This window comes from Thamnophis elegans, chromosome 1 (genome assembly GCF_009769535.1).
Source record: "Thamnophis elegans isolate rThaEle1 chromosome 1, rThaEle1.pri, whole genome shotgun sequence".
Lineage (NCBI taxonomy): Eukaryota > Metazoa > Chordata > Lepidosauria > Squamata > Colubridae > Thamnophis > Thamnophis elegans.
Window position 1 is genome coordinate 158,053,130 of NC_045541.1, and position 15,803 is coordinate 158,068,932.

The 15,803-nt window shown below is 44.6% G+C and overlaps 1 protein-coding gene across 1 annotated transcript; it reads left to right on the forward strand.

Annotated features, from left to right (window-relative positions):
• Nucleotides 1-4,844: 4,844 nt before the first annotated feature.
• Nucleotides 4,845-10,629, forward strand: BMP4 (bone morphogenetic protein 4). Its single transcript, XM_032236471.1, has 3 exons — nt 4,845-5,151; nt 6,447-6,871; nt 9,489-10,629. The coding sequence occupies exons 2-3, from the start codon at nt 6,454-6,456 to the stop codon at nt 10,364-10,366; spliced, it is 1,296 nt and encodes a 431-aa protein (XP_032092362.1). The 5' UTR covers nt 4,845-5,151; nt 6,447-6,453; the 3' UTR covers nt 10,367-10,629.
• The last annotated feature ends 5,174 nt before the right edge of the window (nt 10,630-15,803 follow it).

Below are 15,803 nucleotides of genomic sequence, written 5' to 3' on the forward strand. Positions count from 1 at the left end.
ATGGAAGGCGGGTTCTGCTTGAAGTTGATATCAGGCAAAACGCCAAAATAAATTAAGTGCTTGACTCATGAATATTTAGAAAACAACAAATTGTTTCGTAGAGTTTATTAACAATAAATCATGCCAAGCCAGCTCGAATTCACTTTTGATAGCATGACCAATTTTGCTGAGGGAATGGATGGACCTTTAACAAAGCATTTGACGAAGTCTTCCATAAAATTCTAATAAAGACAATGTTTCAGAACAATTGAATTCAACACTAAGTGACTCTGTCTCCAGCTTCCAAGAAATAATGTGTATTGCAAGGGTCCGTTTGAGTCCCCTGTACTTCTTCAATGCATTTATAATTTTTTTTGAAACAGTGTGAGAAATGTATGACCTGCGTGCCTTGGTAAACCACAGATCAGTATGTAAAAGTCAGCATTGCCAATGCAGTCCTGAGCTACATTAACAGAGGTATAACACTGAGATCATGGGAAATAAAAATTCCATTCTATTCTGCACTGGACAGACTGCAGCTGGGATACCAGGTCAAGTTCTGATCACCACAATTTAAGGATGATGATGAGAAACTAGAAAGAGTGTGGAGTATGGAGAAAAGCAACAAAAATTTTACAGAGCTTTACACAAAGAGAAACATTCTTTGAAATAGGATGAATTACTATTTTTAATTCATAGGGACAAGGTGGCTCAGTGGCTAAGATGCTGAGCTTGTCAATCAGAAAGGTTGGCAGTTCGGCGGTTCGAATCCCTAGCACCACGTAACGGAGTGAGCTCCTGTTACTTGTCAACCTAGCAGTTCAAAAGCATGTAAAAATGCAAGTAGAAAAATAGAAACCACCTTTGATGGAAAGGTAACAGTGTTCCGTGTGCCTTCAGCGTTTAGTCATGCCGGCCACATGACCACAGAGACATCTTTGGACAGCACTAGCTCTTTGGCTTTGAAACAGAGATGAGCACCACCCCCTAGAGTTGGGAAAGACTAGCACATATGCGCAAGGGGAATCTTAACTTTTACCTTTACTATTTTTAATAATAATTTTTATTTAAAAAATTAATATAACCTAAAAAAGAAAAAAAACAGAAGATGCAAAAAAGAGAAAAAAGAGAAAGAAAAAAAATAAGAATACAGTAAAGAAAAACAAAAATATGTAAGAAATGACATCCCACGTCCCCACCACAAGTGTAAACCATTGTAATGAATTATTACCTACTCTTAAAATACAACAAATGATCTCTTCTTTGCATGGCTCATCTCTTTTCTATAAACCAATCCATAAAGCCTTGGCACTTCAGTCCTGATTTCAGGAAAATTCTTTAAAGATTACCAGAGGTACCAATTGATCTATTTTAATCTTGATCAAATAAACCAACTTTACATTCCTTCTTTTCACTCTTAACATTTTTGGTCTCTAGCCCTTTCAAATAATGTCTTAGATATTGATCTCTTTTCATTTTTTTTCTTTGTACAAGAAGAATACTTTTTTTTTTACTGTGGTAGCTATTAAACAGTCAAGTAACCTGCCTCCTAGTGGTCTATCATTGGAAGTTTTAAAACAAAAGTTGGATAGACTTTTGCCTGAGATTGGAATGCAGTTTTCTGCCCTAGGCAGGAAGTTGAACTAGAATATATTGAAGTCCCTTTCCACTTTATGACTTATTTTGATTCCATGAAAATATGATTATCAAATCTCAGATGACACAAAAATAGGAAAGAATGCAAAATACTTGGAGGCAGATTTGTGCAATGGCCCTTTTCTTTTCTTCACTGACCACTCTCAGCAGTCATCTGCAACACCAAAATTCAAGAGTGTCAAATTTTCTTTTTCTCCTGCTTCTTAGGACAGAATAAAAGAGCTGAAATGTGAAGCATGAATTGCCAGTGTAAGAGCAAATTTAGTTGACAATCTTTTTAAATTCCCAGAGTGGCATTGCTAGACAAGTTCTTGAAGAAGTTATTTCACAAGATCTATCAAAGAAGCCTCTTTGAGACATTCTGATGATGAAATCAATTGGCACAGTAAAAGCTGAATTTGGTGTTTGTTATCTTGATAAACAAAAAGAAAAAAACGGAAAAAGAAGCATTTACTAGAAGAATTGGAAATTGCAACACGGACATTGGGTGCAGTTGCTAGATAAGGGAGGCATTATTTACAAAGGACATCTGATCAATTTTGTAAAAATGTCCTTGGTTTCTAATATGTTGTTAATTTAAAGAGAAGCTAATAGTGAGGTGTATAAAACCCCAAGTAGTATGGAGCTTCAGTACTCTAGGAATATGTCTCCCTCTCTACTCCTGCTCAAGAGTTAAGATCTGCAAAGGGAGTTATTCTCTGTGCCCTGCGAGTTAAAAAAAAAAGAACATTATGAGAAGATACAAGAAAAGATCTTAGCTATGTTCCTATAATTATGACCTACTATGCAGAAGTTAAACCTTTCTCCAAACTGGTATTATTTTAGCATCAAGTGAGTTTTGCTGAATATCATTTTATCTCCTCAGATTATGCATACTGAATTGTGGAATCTCATCATACTGCCAGTTCTATGCTTTTCATTTTTCTTTCAGATTGTTTTCAAAATTTTTTTGCATCCTTCTCTGTGACCCACAAATATAGGAACAAATTATTTCTCCTCTTCCTCCTCTTTGTTCTATGTCCTGCTGTATCTCCAGGAGCTTACGGTGCAGTGGTGGGTTCCGGGCAGTACAGCCCAGTACGGGCGTACAGGTGGTAGCTGGGAGCAGCAGCCACCGTACCGGAACGGTGGCTCGTTTGGCCCACCTGCCCGCCTGTGTTCCTTACCGCTTTTTGATGTAAATGGGCCAATTGTGCATGCATGCACAGTGTGCGGGGCCTGTGCGACCTCCACCAAACAGCTGAACGTTGCTGGGCTGTGGCATACGCAGCATGCATGCCCGATGAGGATGCCCAGCCCCATTGGAGCGTACCAGTTGTGACCGGATCCAGAACCCACTACTATTATGGTGATGGAAAGTGCAGGGAGATTTCCCTTCCTTTTATCTGCATAGCAACCTTATGAAGTAAAGCGATTAGCCCAAAGTCACCCAGTGAATGACTTGGCCATGGCTGAAGGTGGATTTGAATCTGGGTACGTTATAAGCTGCCCACAATGGCTACAATTTAAAATGCAATTGCAGCTCAATAGCCCAGGATTGCCAGGATAAGATGGCATCTTATGTACTTATCAACACGAATCTCTCACATCATGTGGGAGAAGAGAGGCTAAGAAATACTTGGCAATGGGCAACAGTACTATTCACTGCTATGAGCCACGGTGGCACAGTGGTTAGAGTGCAGTACTGCAGGCTACTTCTGCTGACTGCTGTCTGCCTGCAATTTGGCAGTTCAAATCTCACCAGGCTCAAGGTTGAATCAGCCTTCCATCTTCTTGAGGTTGGTAAAATGAGGACCCAGATTGTTGGGGGCAATGTGCTGACTCTGTAAACCGCTTGTAAAGCACCGTGAAGTGGTATATAAGTCTAAAGTGCTATTGCTATTTGGGTTTTAATAAACATTCTGTCTGCCAAGGCACAGGTTACTTTATTTCTGAATACTTTTTGCACATGTGTCCACACAGGCACAATGAACCATATTCATCTAGTAGTCCATCTCAGCTTGCAGCCCAATGAGATAAAATACATGTTCATATGACTAAGATGGGCAACGGTGGATCAAAACCACTCTAACTCCACTGATGAAGAACCAATGAAGTCTAACCCAGCCTTATACGTCACTTGTGCCATATTGCTGCTAATTTCAAAGACTGCACCTGCGCAGAAGGGTCTCCCATTAGACCCCAAAGTTAATCTGTAAGCCAAAAGTGGAGACAACCCTAATCCTTCCATCACCTCCACCATCCTCCCAGAACTGATGAAGCTTCTTGGATGAGAAGCGAAACATCTTTGTCTTCTTCCTCAAGGGGGAAAACCCCCTACAGTCCATTTGCCTTTTGAAAAAGGACCTTTGGAGACAATCCTCTTATGGATTAAGCTTCCACTAGATCCCAATGTGTGTATGTTTAGGGTGCGTGCATCTGTGTGTGTGTGTCTGTGAGTGAGAGAGAAAGAGCATTTAGTAGAACGGTGCACAAATAGCTTTTCCGAATTCTTCATGCATATTGCAGACAGGTAAAATTAAACTGCTTTCATGACTATTTCCCTCGGATTCGAAGAATGAGATGTAGGGAAGTGCAGACAATCGGAGAGGAGATTGTGTGCCTTTGTGACCTCATAAATTAGTAAGTGTAAGAACTTCCCACGTACCACAAGAATTTGAAACTCTATATTTACTGAGCATAACGGCTGCTCCTTTGTAACTAAGCTTGGAGTTATATTTGGCTAAATAAATGTGACACTATTCTTGGGGAAATTGCAAGATTTCCTGATAGATTCTCATTGGACCCTGAGGAGCAGCAGTCCAAGGTCTGAGCTGCATTCTTTGGCGGGCACCCAATCAGCACCAGATAAGGTGAGAAGAATTGGGGTGATGCGTGACAGCCCATGTATACACCCGCAAACTCTTCCTTGACCTTACAGGCATCCCACATGGGTTGTGTAACTTTCCCCTAACCTGATGCCCTCCAGATCATCCCAGCTGGAAGACCCACTCAGGTTAAAGCCAATCTTGCAGAAGATCGTGCCTTTTAAAGAAAAAAAAGTGAGTTACGAAGAGATTGACAGAGGCCAAGGGGGTGGGACATCCACTTGCAAATCCCAGTACGGGAGAGGGGGGGGGGAGGGGCGGTGCTTTGCTTGTGCTGCGCTGATGGACAGGCCGGTGCGAGGAGTGACTTCTCCAGCCCACGTGACACTCCCTGGAGCTGGAAGAAAAGCAGCGGCCTGTCGGGGGGGGGGGTGTTCATTATATTCAAATATATTCATTTTCCAGGAGCCACTCCGGAGCATCAGGTCCCAGCGATCGTTCCTCTCCGCACTTCAGAGAAGCGATCCGCAATAGCTAGAGCGGCGGCGGCGGCGGCAGCAGCAGCAGCAAGCTAAGGGCGATTTTCTTCTCTTTTCCCTCAAGCGGACTCCGGATTTCCCTGCGCGGCGAGTTTTTTCCCCCCACGAGTCGTGTTTCACGCTGGCTGTCAAGAACCATGGACTGTTTTTGTATGCCTTGCTCTCTGTCAGTGAGTAGCGCTTTCGTGTTTTTCCCCCCTTGTGGTTTTGATGTAAAGCATAAGGGTCATTTTAAGGCTAGAAACGATCCGAAGAGTGTGTGTGCGCGCGTATGTGTAAGAGAGGGAGAGAGGGGAGAGAGAGGGGGGGAGAAAGGGAGGGAAGGAAGAAAAGAGAGAAAGAAAGAGAGGGAGAGAAGAAAGAGAGAGGGAGAGAGAGGGAGGGAGGGAAAGAGAAAAAGAAAGAGAGAGAGAGAGAGAGGGGGGAGAGAAAGAAAGAGGGAGGGAGGGAGGAAAAGAGGGAAAGAAAGAGATAGAGCGGGAGGGAGAGAAAGAAAGAGAGAGGGAGAGAGAGAGAGAAAAGCGAACTCCTTCCTTGTGGATTTTCCATTTCTGTAATTGATTTCTTCGGCACCTGAAAAACAAGTCGCTGCGAAGCGGTTCGGGCTGCAGACTTAACGCCCGCTTCCTCGAACCTAACAAACTCTCTCGAACCGAGTTTTATTTCCGAGTAAACATGGATAGCAGCGCCGCGCTTTACTTATTCCAATAGATTAAACCTCTTTCCATCCTCCCAAAAGGTAAAAAAAAAAAAAGCCCTTTAAGGGTTCTGCGGGGAGGGGGGGCATCCTTATCCGCTCTCTCCCCCCCCCCCCGCTTTCCCCTCCCTCTGCGATCACAAAGCGCTGGATCAGGAGCGCTCCTTGGGAGTTGGCAAGTCCTAGTGGTTAGCGTCTACGACCCGGGAAGGTTATAAAGCCCCGAAACACCGTCCGATGGAAAAGCGCTTCTGCGCCGACGGGGAGGGTTATTAACAATGACCCGAAGCGTCCGACCCGCAGCTCCTGTCCCGCGTGTTTTTTCCCTCTCCGCATTGCAAACGGGGGCAACTCCGGGCGAGGAGTGCCTTGAGTTTTCTACCTGGGGAGGGTGGCTGGGTGGTGGTGGCGGCGGCACAGTTCTTCCACGGAGATGGATTTGAATGGAAGCGTTCCCTTGAGAACTTCTTCCAGCACAATCGCGTTTTTAGCCCGCATAGTCAGATAGAAACAAGAAGAGTGGGAAAAAAGAGGTGGGGATTCATTTGATGGGGGACATAAAGGCATTCTGCCCAAAGTTTGAGTAGCCACTTCTTTTCTTAAAAACAAAAAAAAAACCCCTGTTGTTTGCACCCCCCCCCACAAAGGATAGGAAAATAAAATATATATATTTTAAATTTTTTCACCAACCTTGTTTGCTTGCTCTGATTCCTTTTCTCCTCCCTTCCTTCCCTGCTTCCTGCCGCCTCTACATTTCTACCCCCCCAGAGACACCATGACGCCTGGTAGCCGAATGCTGATGGTCATTCTATTGTGCCAAGTGATCCTAGGAGGTTCCAACCGGGCCAGTTTGATACCTGCTGAGACTGGGAAGAAGAAGGTGGCTGCGGGTTTGCATCAACAGCAGCAGCAGCAGCAGCGAGGAGGAGGAGACGGAGACGCAGCCTCAGGAACTGCACACCGTCTGTTCCCAAACCATGAACTCTTGCGTGGGTTCGAGGCCACCCTCCTCCAGATGTTTGGGCTGCGCCGGCGGCCACAGCCCAGCAAAACAGCCATCGTCCCCTCTTACATGATGGATCTCTATCGCCTCCAGTCTGGGGACGAGGAGGAAAATCTCCAAGATCTCAACCTCCAATATCCCGAGAAATCGACCAGCCGTGCCAACACTGTGAGAAGCTTTCACCATGAAGGTGCGTTGCAAGATGAGGAGTTAGGTGGGTTCAGGTGTTGCATTAAAGGGACAAGCGATGGGATTTCAGAATTGCCTCTTCGGAGTAATAAGATTGGGGGGGGGGAGAGAATCTGACCAAAGTAGCAACTGAAGGATCCCCTTACAAGCTCCCCCAAACTCAATGGACTAGCATAGGAAAAGTAGGCTGCAGAAAGAAGCTTTTTGGAAGCTTCCTCAACTGGGAATTTGACTGGAGGGTCAGGTAGGCAGATTTATTTACCTCCCCCCCCTCCTGATATTTTGCTATCTTTCTAGAAATTTGCATTTTGGATGCGGTAGATTTAAACGGAAAGTTTGCTTTTTCAGAGATATATTCTAGAATCGGGCTGTCCTGGGAAAAGGAGGGCATAGGACGAGGGTCCCACTTCCTTTTATTTCTTCCTATTTAACAGTCACCAGAAAAGGGAGGGCTTGCTTTGTAGGATATTTAATGCACTGTTCTTGATTTTTTTTAAAAAAGCATTTTGTCTATGAAATAACAGCCTGCAGTGCTTGTCCTGCTGTCTTAGCAGTTATCAGGGGGTCCCCGGGGCTTTAATAAGAAACAGAAAGCTATGGAAAGCCACCCTTGCACAACTGAGAATGCATCCAGATAGAACTGGCATAGTAATAAAAATAGCAATTATTCCGATTACCGAATAATTATCATTGGTTTCATAGCTTGGGTAGAGCACATTCTCTGTCTCCTTCTCTCTCCCCCCCCCTCTCTCTTTCTTTCTCTTTCTCCCTCCCTTTCTCCCTCCCTCCCTCTGTGTGTATGTGCGCGTGTGCATGTGTGTGCGTGCGTGTGTGTGCGTGCATGCATGCAAGGGACAAAGTGAGAGTGTCAGCACTCACATCCTGCGCATGCAGCTCTAACAACATATTCCATCAGATCACAGCAGTGATATTCCAGATTTCACGCTGGTTGCACTGGATTGTTACCCGCTCCCCCATCCCTGCTCCTTAGGACCTTATGTAGGAATTATTGTTGCCCTCCATTCCAACTTTAAATAAAACTTTCCCCACTCATTCGTTGTTGGGTTTTTTGGGGGTGTGTGTGCGTCCATACATTCTCCTTTTTAATGACCAATGTGAATGACTAGAAAGAAGGGAGGGGTGTTATAATTGGAACCACCCCCCCAATATTTCCTAGCATGAGTTTTGTCTCGGGTCTCCTACTCCCTAAAAAAAAGTCCATGGTGTAAATTTGCTTGTTCAGGATTGTATTTTTGCCAGTCTGGATTTTGTGAACTAACTGGTATGTCTTGTAAGTGAATCTATTTCAAAGAATTAAAAAGAAAACCCACATGGAGTTTTTAAGAAGAAGTCTGCATGTTTCATTAGAGAAATATTTTTTGCAATCTGATTTTCCCTTTCAGAAGAGATCTATTTAGTCTTATCCAACCACCATCCCATGAGCTGCATCTGTCTCTTACTGTAGCTTCTGAAAAAAACCTTGAAATTTAGGGATTAGTGAGAAGAGCTTATTTCAAAAGATAGGCAGAGGTTGGGGAGGGGGGGTTGTTGAAACAGTCCTGGGAAGGGTTACGCTTTTGTTATTTCTTAAAAGATGTGACACAATTTCTGCTTTTTCTTCTCCCCCACCCTCCATGGGGCACAGTCCATTTTTCTTTTGATGGTGTCCAGGGCTGAGCACGTGCCTGGCATTTTATAAATACAAGAATGAATTATGATACAATTAGGACAAAGGAGATGCGCTCACAGGTTTGGCCAGAGGGCATGACTAGGCACCCTGGCTGAACTTTGGCAGCACCCCTGCAGATTGTTACTGAGGTAGGACCAAAGCAAAGGATGCTGCCAGGTTTATTTGGGCAAGTTTATCTGGTTCGGAGCATCCAAGATTTTGCCTCAGTATCCCCTTGGAGCATCCTGGCTGCTGCATGATAATGCTGATAGAAGCCCCACTGATTTCACCGGGATTAAGTTCCAACTAAACGTTCATTGAAATATAGCTTGCAATGTTCTTTTCGTTGGCTTAATTTCCCAGGAAATCATCTCTGAGATCCAGCTGAGAAGGCTACTCTATGCTGAAACTCATATGCTAAATCTCAGCAGGACTTTCCCATGACTTACTTGCCTTGTTGGCAAACCCCATGGGATACCCCTGACATGTATCATGGGCCGCGGCTTGGCACTTCCTGACAGTTAGAACAATTAATCAGTGGAACAGCTTGCCTCCAGAAGTCGTGGGTGCTCCAACACTGGAGGTTTTTAAGAAGAGATTGGACAGCCATTTGTCTGAAATGGTGTAGGGTCTCCTGCTTGAGCAGGGGGGTTGAAGTTAGAAGACTTCCAAGGTCCCTTCCAACTCTGTTATTCTGTTAAAGCAAATGAAATCCATGAAAATGGGGGCATGGGAAATATTCTTCAAGGGAGGGGGCATCCTTTCCATCTTGGTGCACAACAGCAGGGAAATCACATTCCCACGGTGTTATCCTATCACTAATATAATGTCTATAATTGCCTGGGCTTGCAAAACTGCATCTTCTCCTTGGTGCATCAACCTAACCTCTTCCCCTTTGTGCATCTCTCTCTGTCTCTGTCTCTCTCGCTCTGTCTCTTCCTTCCTCCAGAACACCTGGAACACGTGGCCAACCCATGGAATCAACCCACTCGCTTCCACTTCTTTTTCAACCTCAGCAGTGTGCCTCCCACTGAGCCCGTCTCTTCTGCAGAGCTGAGACTCTTTCGGCAGAAAATCAATGAAGAGGAAGCCTTGGCGACCACTGAGGCTTGGGAGAAAGGCTTCTACCGGATCAACATTTATGAGGTGATGAAGCCCCTGCAAGGGGGGGACTTGGTCACCAGACTGCTGGACACACGCCTGGTGCATCACAATGTGAGCCGCTGGGAAAGCTTTGATGTGAGCCCCGCAGTCATCCGATGGACCGCAGGTGGCCAGCCCAACCACGGGCTGGCAGTGGAGGTCGTCCACCTCTACCCCACGCAGACTCACCAGGGCAAACATGTCCGGATTAGCCGCTCTTTACCTCAAGGAGACCATCTGGAGGATGCTGAATGGGCTCACCTCCGGCCTCTCCTGGTCACCTTCAGCCACGATGGCAGGGGCCAGTCACTGCTCACCCGGAGGACCAAACGCAGCCCTAAGCATCCTCACCAGCGGCCACGCAAGAGCAAGAAGAATTGTCGCCGCCATGCCCTGTACGTGGATTTCAGTGACGTGGGCTGGAATGACTGGATTGTGGCCCCCCCAGGCTACCAAGCGTTCTATTGCCACGGGGATTGCCCCTTCCCTTTGGCTGACCACCTCAACTCTACTAACCATGCCATTGTGCAGACTCTGGTGAATTCCGTCAACTCCAGCATTCCCAAAGCCTGCTGTGTCCCCACAGAGCTGAGCGCCATCTCCATGCTCTATTTGGATGAGTACGATAAAGTTGTTCTCAAGAACTACCAGGAAATGGTGGTAGAGGGATGCGGCTGTCGTTAAAGAATGGGAGGGGGGGGGAATGAGTTCTCCGTGTCTCTTCCACTTGCCACCTCCCAGCCAGTCTGGCCAAAATGTGCCCGGGATGAAGGGAGGTTGGGTGGGTGGGGGGAATGGCCTTTGATTTCACAGAGGAAGCCAAACCTGATCAGCCTCTTTCTCGCGGTAACAACTACAACTCCCTTGATCTGTTCTCCTTGACCTTATTTATGTGCAAATGTTTTGACAATAATAATCATATATTTTGGCAAGATATATTTATAACGACATATTAAAATATAAAAAATAAAATAAAACGAGTCATTATTTTAAAGGTAAAGCCAATAGATTTTATAAAATTATTTTTATTTTTATTATTATTTTTTGTTACTATCCAGAGAGGACCATGCTGGGGTTGCCGAGTTATCAATGTCCTGGCTTTTCCTTCTGGCAGTTGAAAGAATATGGAGTCATTCCCTCCCCTCAGGGCCCCCCCCTGTTTTTAAACTTGTCTTAATTGCCAACTACCTGGACTGGTCTGTCCCCCAACCTTTTGTAGGTGTAATTTGGGGGAATGATCAGGTTTCTCTGCTTCATCTCCATATAACCTTCCCTCTACCCACCTCTTTTACTTGAGTTTTTAGGGCTTGTTTTTTTAAAGGAAGATAGCTGGATTTAATTGTTACTTTGACTGATCAGCCACACCTCTGTAAACAAAGCTTTTTGTGACATCCCAGTCTTTGGCAGGGAATGGTCGCAGTTGGACTATCTTTTTAGTTTGTTTTTCTGGTCCTGCTACCATGCATGTATGTACTTGTAATCAACTCTGGGAGGGTGTTTACTTTTTTTTTTTTTTTTTAAATCCATTTAAAAAAAAATAAGTCCCCAAAGTGTTTAATATGAGATCACTGCACATGGATCTACAGTCTTGAGATTGGTGGACAAGGGCCAGGATAACCACCAAAAGAAGCCCTTTCTATTCCAATGGACTATCCCAGCAAGTGGCATTAGGGCAGTTCTCTACTGGATTCTACTGGCTGGCAGTCAAAAAACATTGGAAGGACACTCAATTTCCCCACCCATTTGGGGAATGCTTTTTCCTTGATTGACAGCAGACCCCCTAAATCCTCTGTTCCTGAACGTAAGACTGCAACAGTCTCACACCTGAGATTGCTGACCCATAGTTTACAGAGTCCTAGTTTATAAAATCAATCCAACTTTCTAGACCTAAGTGGAGACAAGGCTGAGATGAGCTGTATCCTGTAAACTTTGACCACTTTTTAAAAGATCTGCTCACCTTAGTTTCCTCTTGTTGCTGTTCATCTTTTAAAAAATGTTCTTTCTACCCCTTTTCCATCAAGTGTGCATGGCCCTTGCCCAATGTGATGGCTTCCCATTGCCTGGGTAGGAATTCTGGGATTTGCAGTCCTAGAAACTCTGAAGGCCACCCCATTGAGGAAGAGTGATGTAAATAGAGATCCATTTCCTGGGACAGATCTATTAGATACTGGTAGTCATTACGGTGATGAACTGATTATGGTGATTGAAGGACGTAGACAGCAGGATGTTCTACATATACTTCAAACTTTTCAGACTCCTTAAAAACTGAGCCTTAGAAACATGGCAATTGGTGTTGAGGCAGGCTCTGTCATCAATCCTGCAGACAATAACAAGAGCAGTCACCAACAAACAGGCTGGTCAGCTACCTTAAATTTCTCCCACCCATCAGAGAAGGAGTACCTGACTTGCTAACCATGTGAAATGTACTAAGGAAAGGGAGAGAGGGTAAGGGGGAGGGAGAGGGAGGGAGAGAGAGACAGAGACAGAGACAGAGAGAGACAGAGAGATGCATTTGAAAAGAAGCTTAAAGGTTTTCTTTGGGGGGTTGGGGAACAATGCTGAGCCCTGGAGGATTTGTTCCTCTATTTTATTCCTTTATTTTAACCCTCTCTTGCTCCTAGCCCTCGGGTTGAAAAGTATTAACATTTTGGAAGGAAAAAAGTGACTGGGAAAGCACTTTAGCTCCCTTCAAAGCTTGGAGAAGTCTTTGAAGATCATATCTGGCAATTATGACATCTTAAGAAAGAAAGGGGGGGATGTCAAAAGAGTTAAATATGAATTAGAAGCCAAATGGATGTTTGGGGTTTGACTTTTCCTTCTTAAATGATAGCAGGTGAGATCCAAAATACCTCTACGATGGGTAGAGTTTGCTCCAAGTGAGCAAATGAGAAGAAGCTGCTTCAGGAAGGACGTTTGAGGGACCCAGCGTCCCTTGCTGTGTTCTCAATGCTGTAAGCACTATCCACAGCTAGGAATCCTTCTTCATCAAGGGTTGGTCAGAAGACCTCTTTCAGGAAACAAGCCATAAAAGTGATTGAACCTTTGCACAACTTGCAGGAGATCTGCTTGTGGGTTTTGTTCTCATGTATTAGTAACCATGAATACAATTTGCGGGTTCCTTCTCCTCAAAGACTGGCAACAAGTTAGGTGGTGGTCTCAATGCTCCAGAAAGCCAGTGTGGTTAGTGCTTGTGGTGTTGGACAAGGCCCAGGAGAGGAAGGTTCCAGTCTACCCTCAGTCATAGGAAGCTCATTGGATGACATTGGCTAATCATTATGTCTCGGGCAACCTAACTTGCAGGTTTATTATGGGAATAAAATGAATGAAAGTCTTCATATAAGCTACCTTTCAGAAAAAGGTGAGCTATGGCTTATGCAGGGATGAAACACAGCAGGTTCTGGCGAACCAATAGCGGAAATTTTGAGTAGTTCAGAGAACCGGCAAATGCCACCTCTGACTGGCCCCAGAAATGGGTTGGGAATGGAGATTTTGCAGTATCCTTCCTCTGCCGCGTCTACCAAGCCATGCCCACCATGCTACACCACACCCATCAAGCCACACCCACAGAATTGGTAGTTAAAAAAAAAATGAATTTCACCATTGGCCTTATTCCAATACAAATACAATATACTATAATTTTCCTCATTCACTTTCTTCCAGGGCTTAGTCAAGCAGTATAATCTCATTTTCAAAAACCCTCCAGGGCCTCCTCCTTGCTTGTCTCTCTGCCCTTATGATCTGATGAATGCCTTCTGGTGACCTTCAGTCATCCTGCTCTACTACCCTCAGCTATCCAAACATTGCTGGGTTCCTGAAATGACCTACCCAGGCTTTCTGCTGCCTCTTGTGCCTGGAATTGCCTCATGGACCCATCGTATTTATTCATGTCCTTCCTAAAACTTGATGCCCTTCTCCAAACTCACCTTTTCTGAAGACCTTGAAAGCTGCGATGTAATTGTTGTAGTATATGTAACTGAAATACAAAATATCCTCCCTTGTTAAAATGTGCTTCCCTTCTCCTTTCTCATTTCCTCCCCTATTTAATTAAGTTCTTCCTGTTTGTAATAGGCTATGTTGGTTTAATACGAGATGGGTAGCAAATAAATGTAATAAATAAATAAATAATAATAATAATGGGGAGGTACAGAGGAGATATAGGGACGCAGTGCCTCAGTGGCTAAGATGCTGAGCTTGTCGATCAGAAAGGTCAGCAGTTTGGCGGTTCGAATCCCTAGTGCCCCGTAATGGAGTGAGCTCCTGTTACTTGTCCCAGCTTCTGCCAACTTAGCAGTTTGAAAGCACGTAAAAATGCAAGTAGAAAAATAGGAACCACCATTGGTGGGAAGGTAACAGCGTTCCGTGCATCTTCGGTGTTTTGTCATGCCGGCCACATGACCATGGAGATGTCTTCGGACAGCGCTGGCTCTTCGGCACTGCCCCCTAGAGTCGGGAATGATTAGCATGCATGTGTGAGGGGAGCCTTTACCTTTACCTTACAGAGGAGATATTGGTGGATCTAGAAAGCCAGCTGAAAAATAGTGAAGAGCAATTAAAGATCAGATCAGATGAAAGCAACGAAATGGCTAAGGAAGGACTTGCTTTGAAAATGATTCCCAAGAAGAGTTTTGGCTCTAATGGGAGTGTGGCATCCCTCCCTTAATTGTTAAAGCAGCCCATCTTTTTCAGGTTTCTGCAGGAGCCAGGAAAAGAAAGAGAGAGGCTATTGTTTAGGAGTTACATTTTGAGTCGATTTCCAGCACATTTATGAAGAAAACCAGTGAGATACACAACACGTTGGTGTAAAATGCGATTAGAATTACAGCTGTAGAAAGATGAAGAGCATTTGATAATTGAAGGCTATTGACCATAAGACCCAAATAGAATTTCCATATAGGGAAGCAGCATATTCCAGATGCTGGAGATAACTCGACAGAGAAAACAGCCATATCTACCACATTAGCTAAGCTCCTCAAAGACCAGCTTGGAATGGAAGCATAAGTTTATCTTGTTCTAATTCCATGTATGATAGCCCTGGAGAAGAATGAAAGAAATGATATTATTTAAAGATGCCAGATTCAGCGCGGAGTCTCTTATCTGGATTTAGATGCTCTCCTCCTTGGGCCTGGATAAAATTGTAAGACATATCAAAGATCGTTGAATGTCACCATCATTTAAACCACCTGTTTCCCCCCAGAATTATGATTTAGAAGACTTCCCTAAGCTAGTGACTTGTAGAACTGCCATCCCAACACATCTGGGGAACATGAGCCCTGTGCTTTACCACTTTAATTAGGGAAACAGTAACACCATGGCTCTATGCAGATCCTCAGCTGCACTTGGAACATCTGGGCAAAGTTTGATCTTCATAGGAGACTCGGGCATGGCTCACAAAGAGTGCCTGGCAGACAAGGCTGAGGTTACACCCGCCATTTAGAGTAGAATCAAAGGCTCAGTGCAACCTTTCCCTCTGCTTGCCTGCTGTCTTCAGCCTCTCAATATACTCCCAATGAAACTTCCAATGAAAAATAAATACACATACATACTTGGTGGGGGAGGATGAGAAAAGAAGGCTGAAAATGATGCAGCACTTGTTGTTTTTCATTACTGGAGCTCCCCAAGCCTCCAAGAGGGCAGCTTAGTGGAAACCAATAAAAACCGAGGTGGAAAGGTTGCCAGAAGCCTCATCTCCCCGGAGAGCGCAGGTGGAGAGACCAGATCAGAGCCTCAGGCAAAAGCAAATATGCATGCACGCGGGCTTGCACACCCACGCTCCCCCACACCAACTTGCTCTTGCAAAACTACTTTCTGACCAAAAGAAGAAAAAAAAAAGGTGTTTAGCTCACTGAGCGCTCATTTACTCCCACTCCATCCCTTAGTTCTCCATGGAACTGGAAGCAGCTCTGTTAGTCTGCCCCCACCTCCCCCTCGGCTTTTGGTATTTGTCCGGTTTCCAAAAAAAATTCACATTCCTCTCTTTAAAAATACATGTGTTATTGTGGAAAAGAAATGGACAAAGATAGCAGCACAGTCAAGGGGGGCATTTCTCTTGCATACATCTCCCCCACCCTCAAAAAGAAAAGCTTCATGCTCTTGTGCAATTCCTAGTCATTTCAGTGGAGCT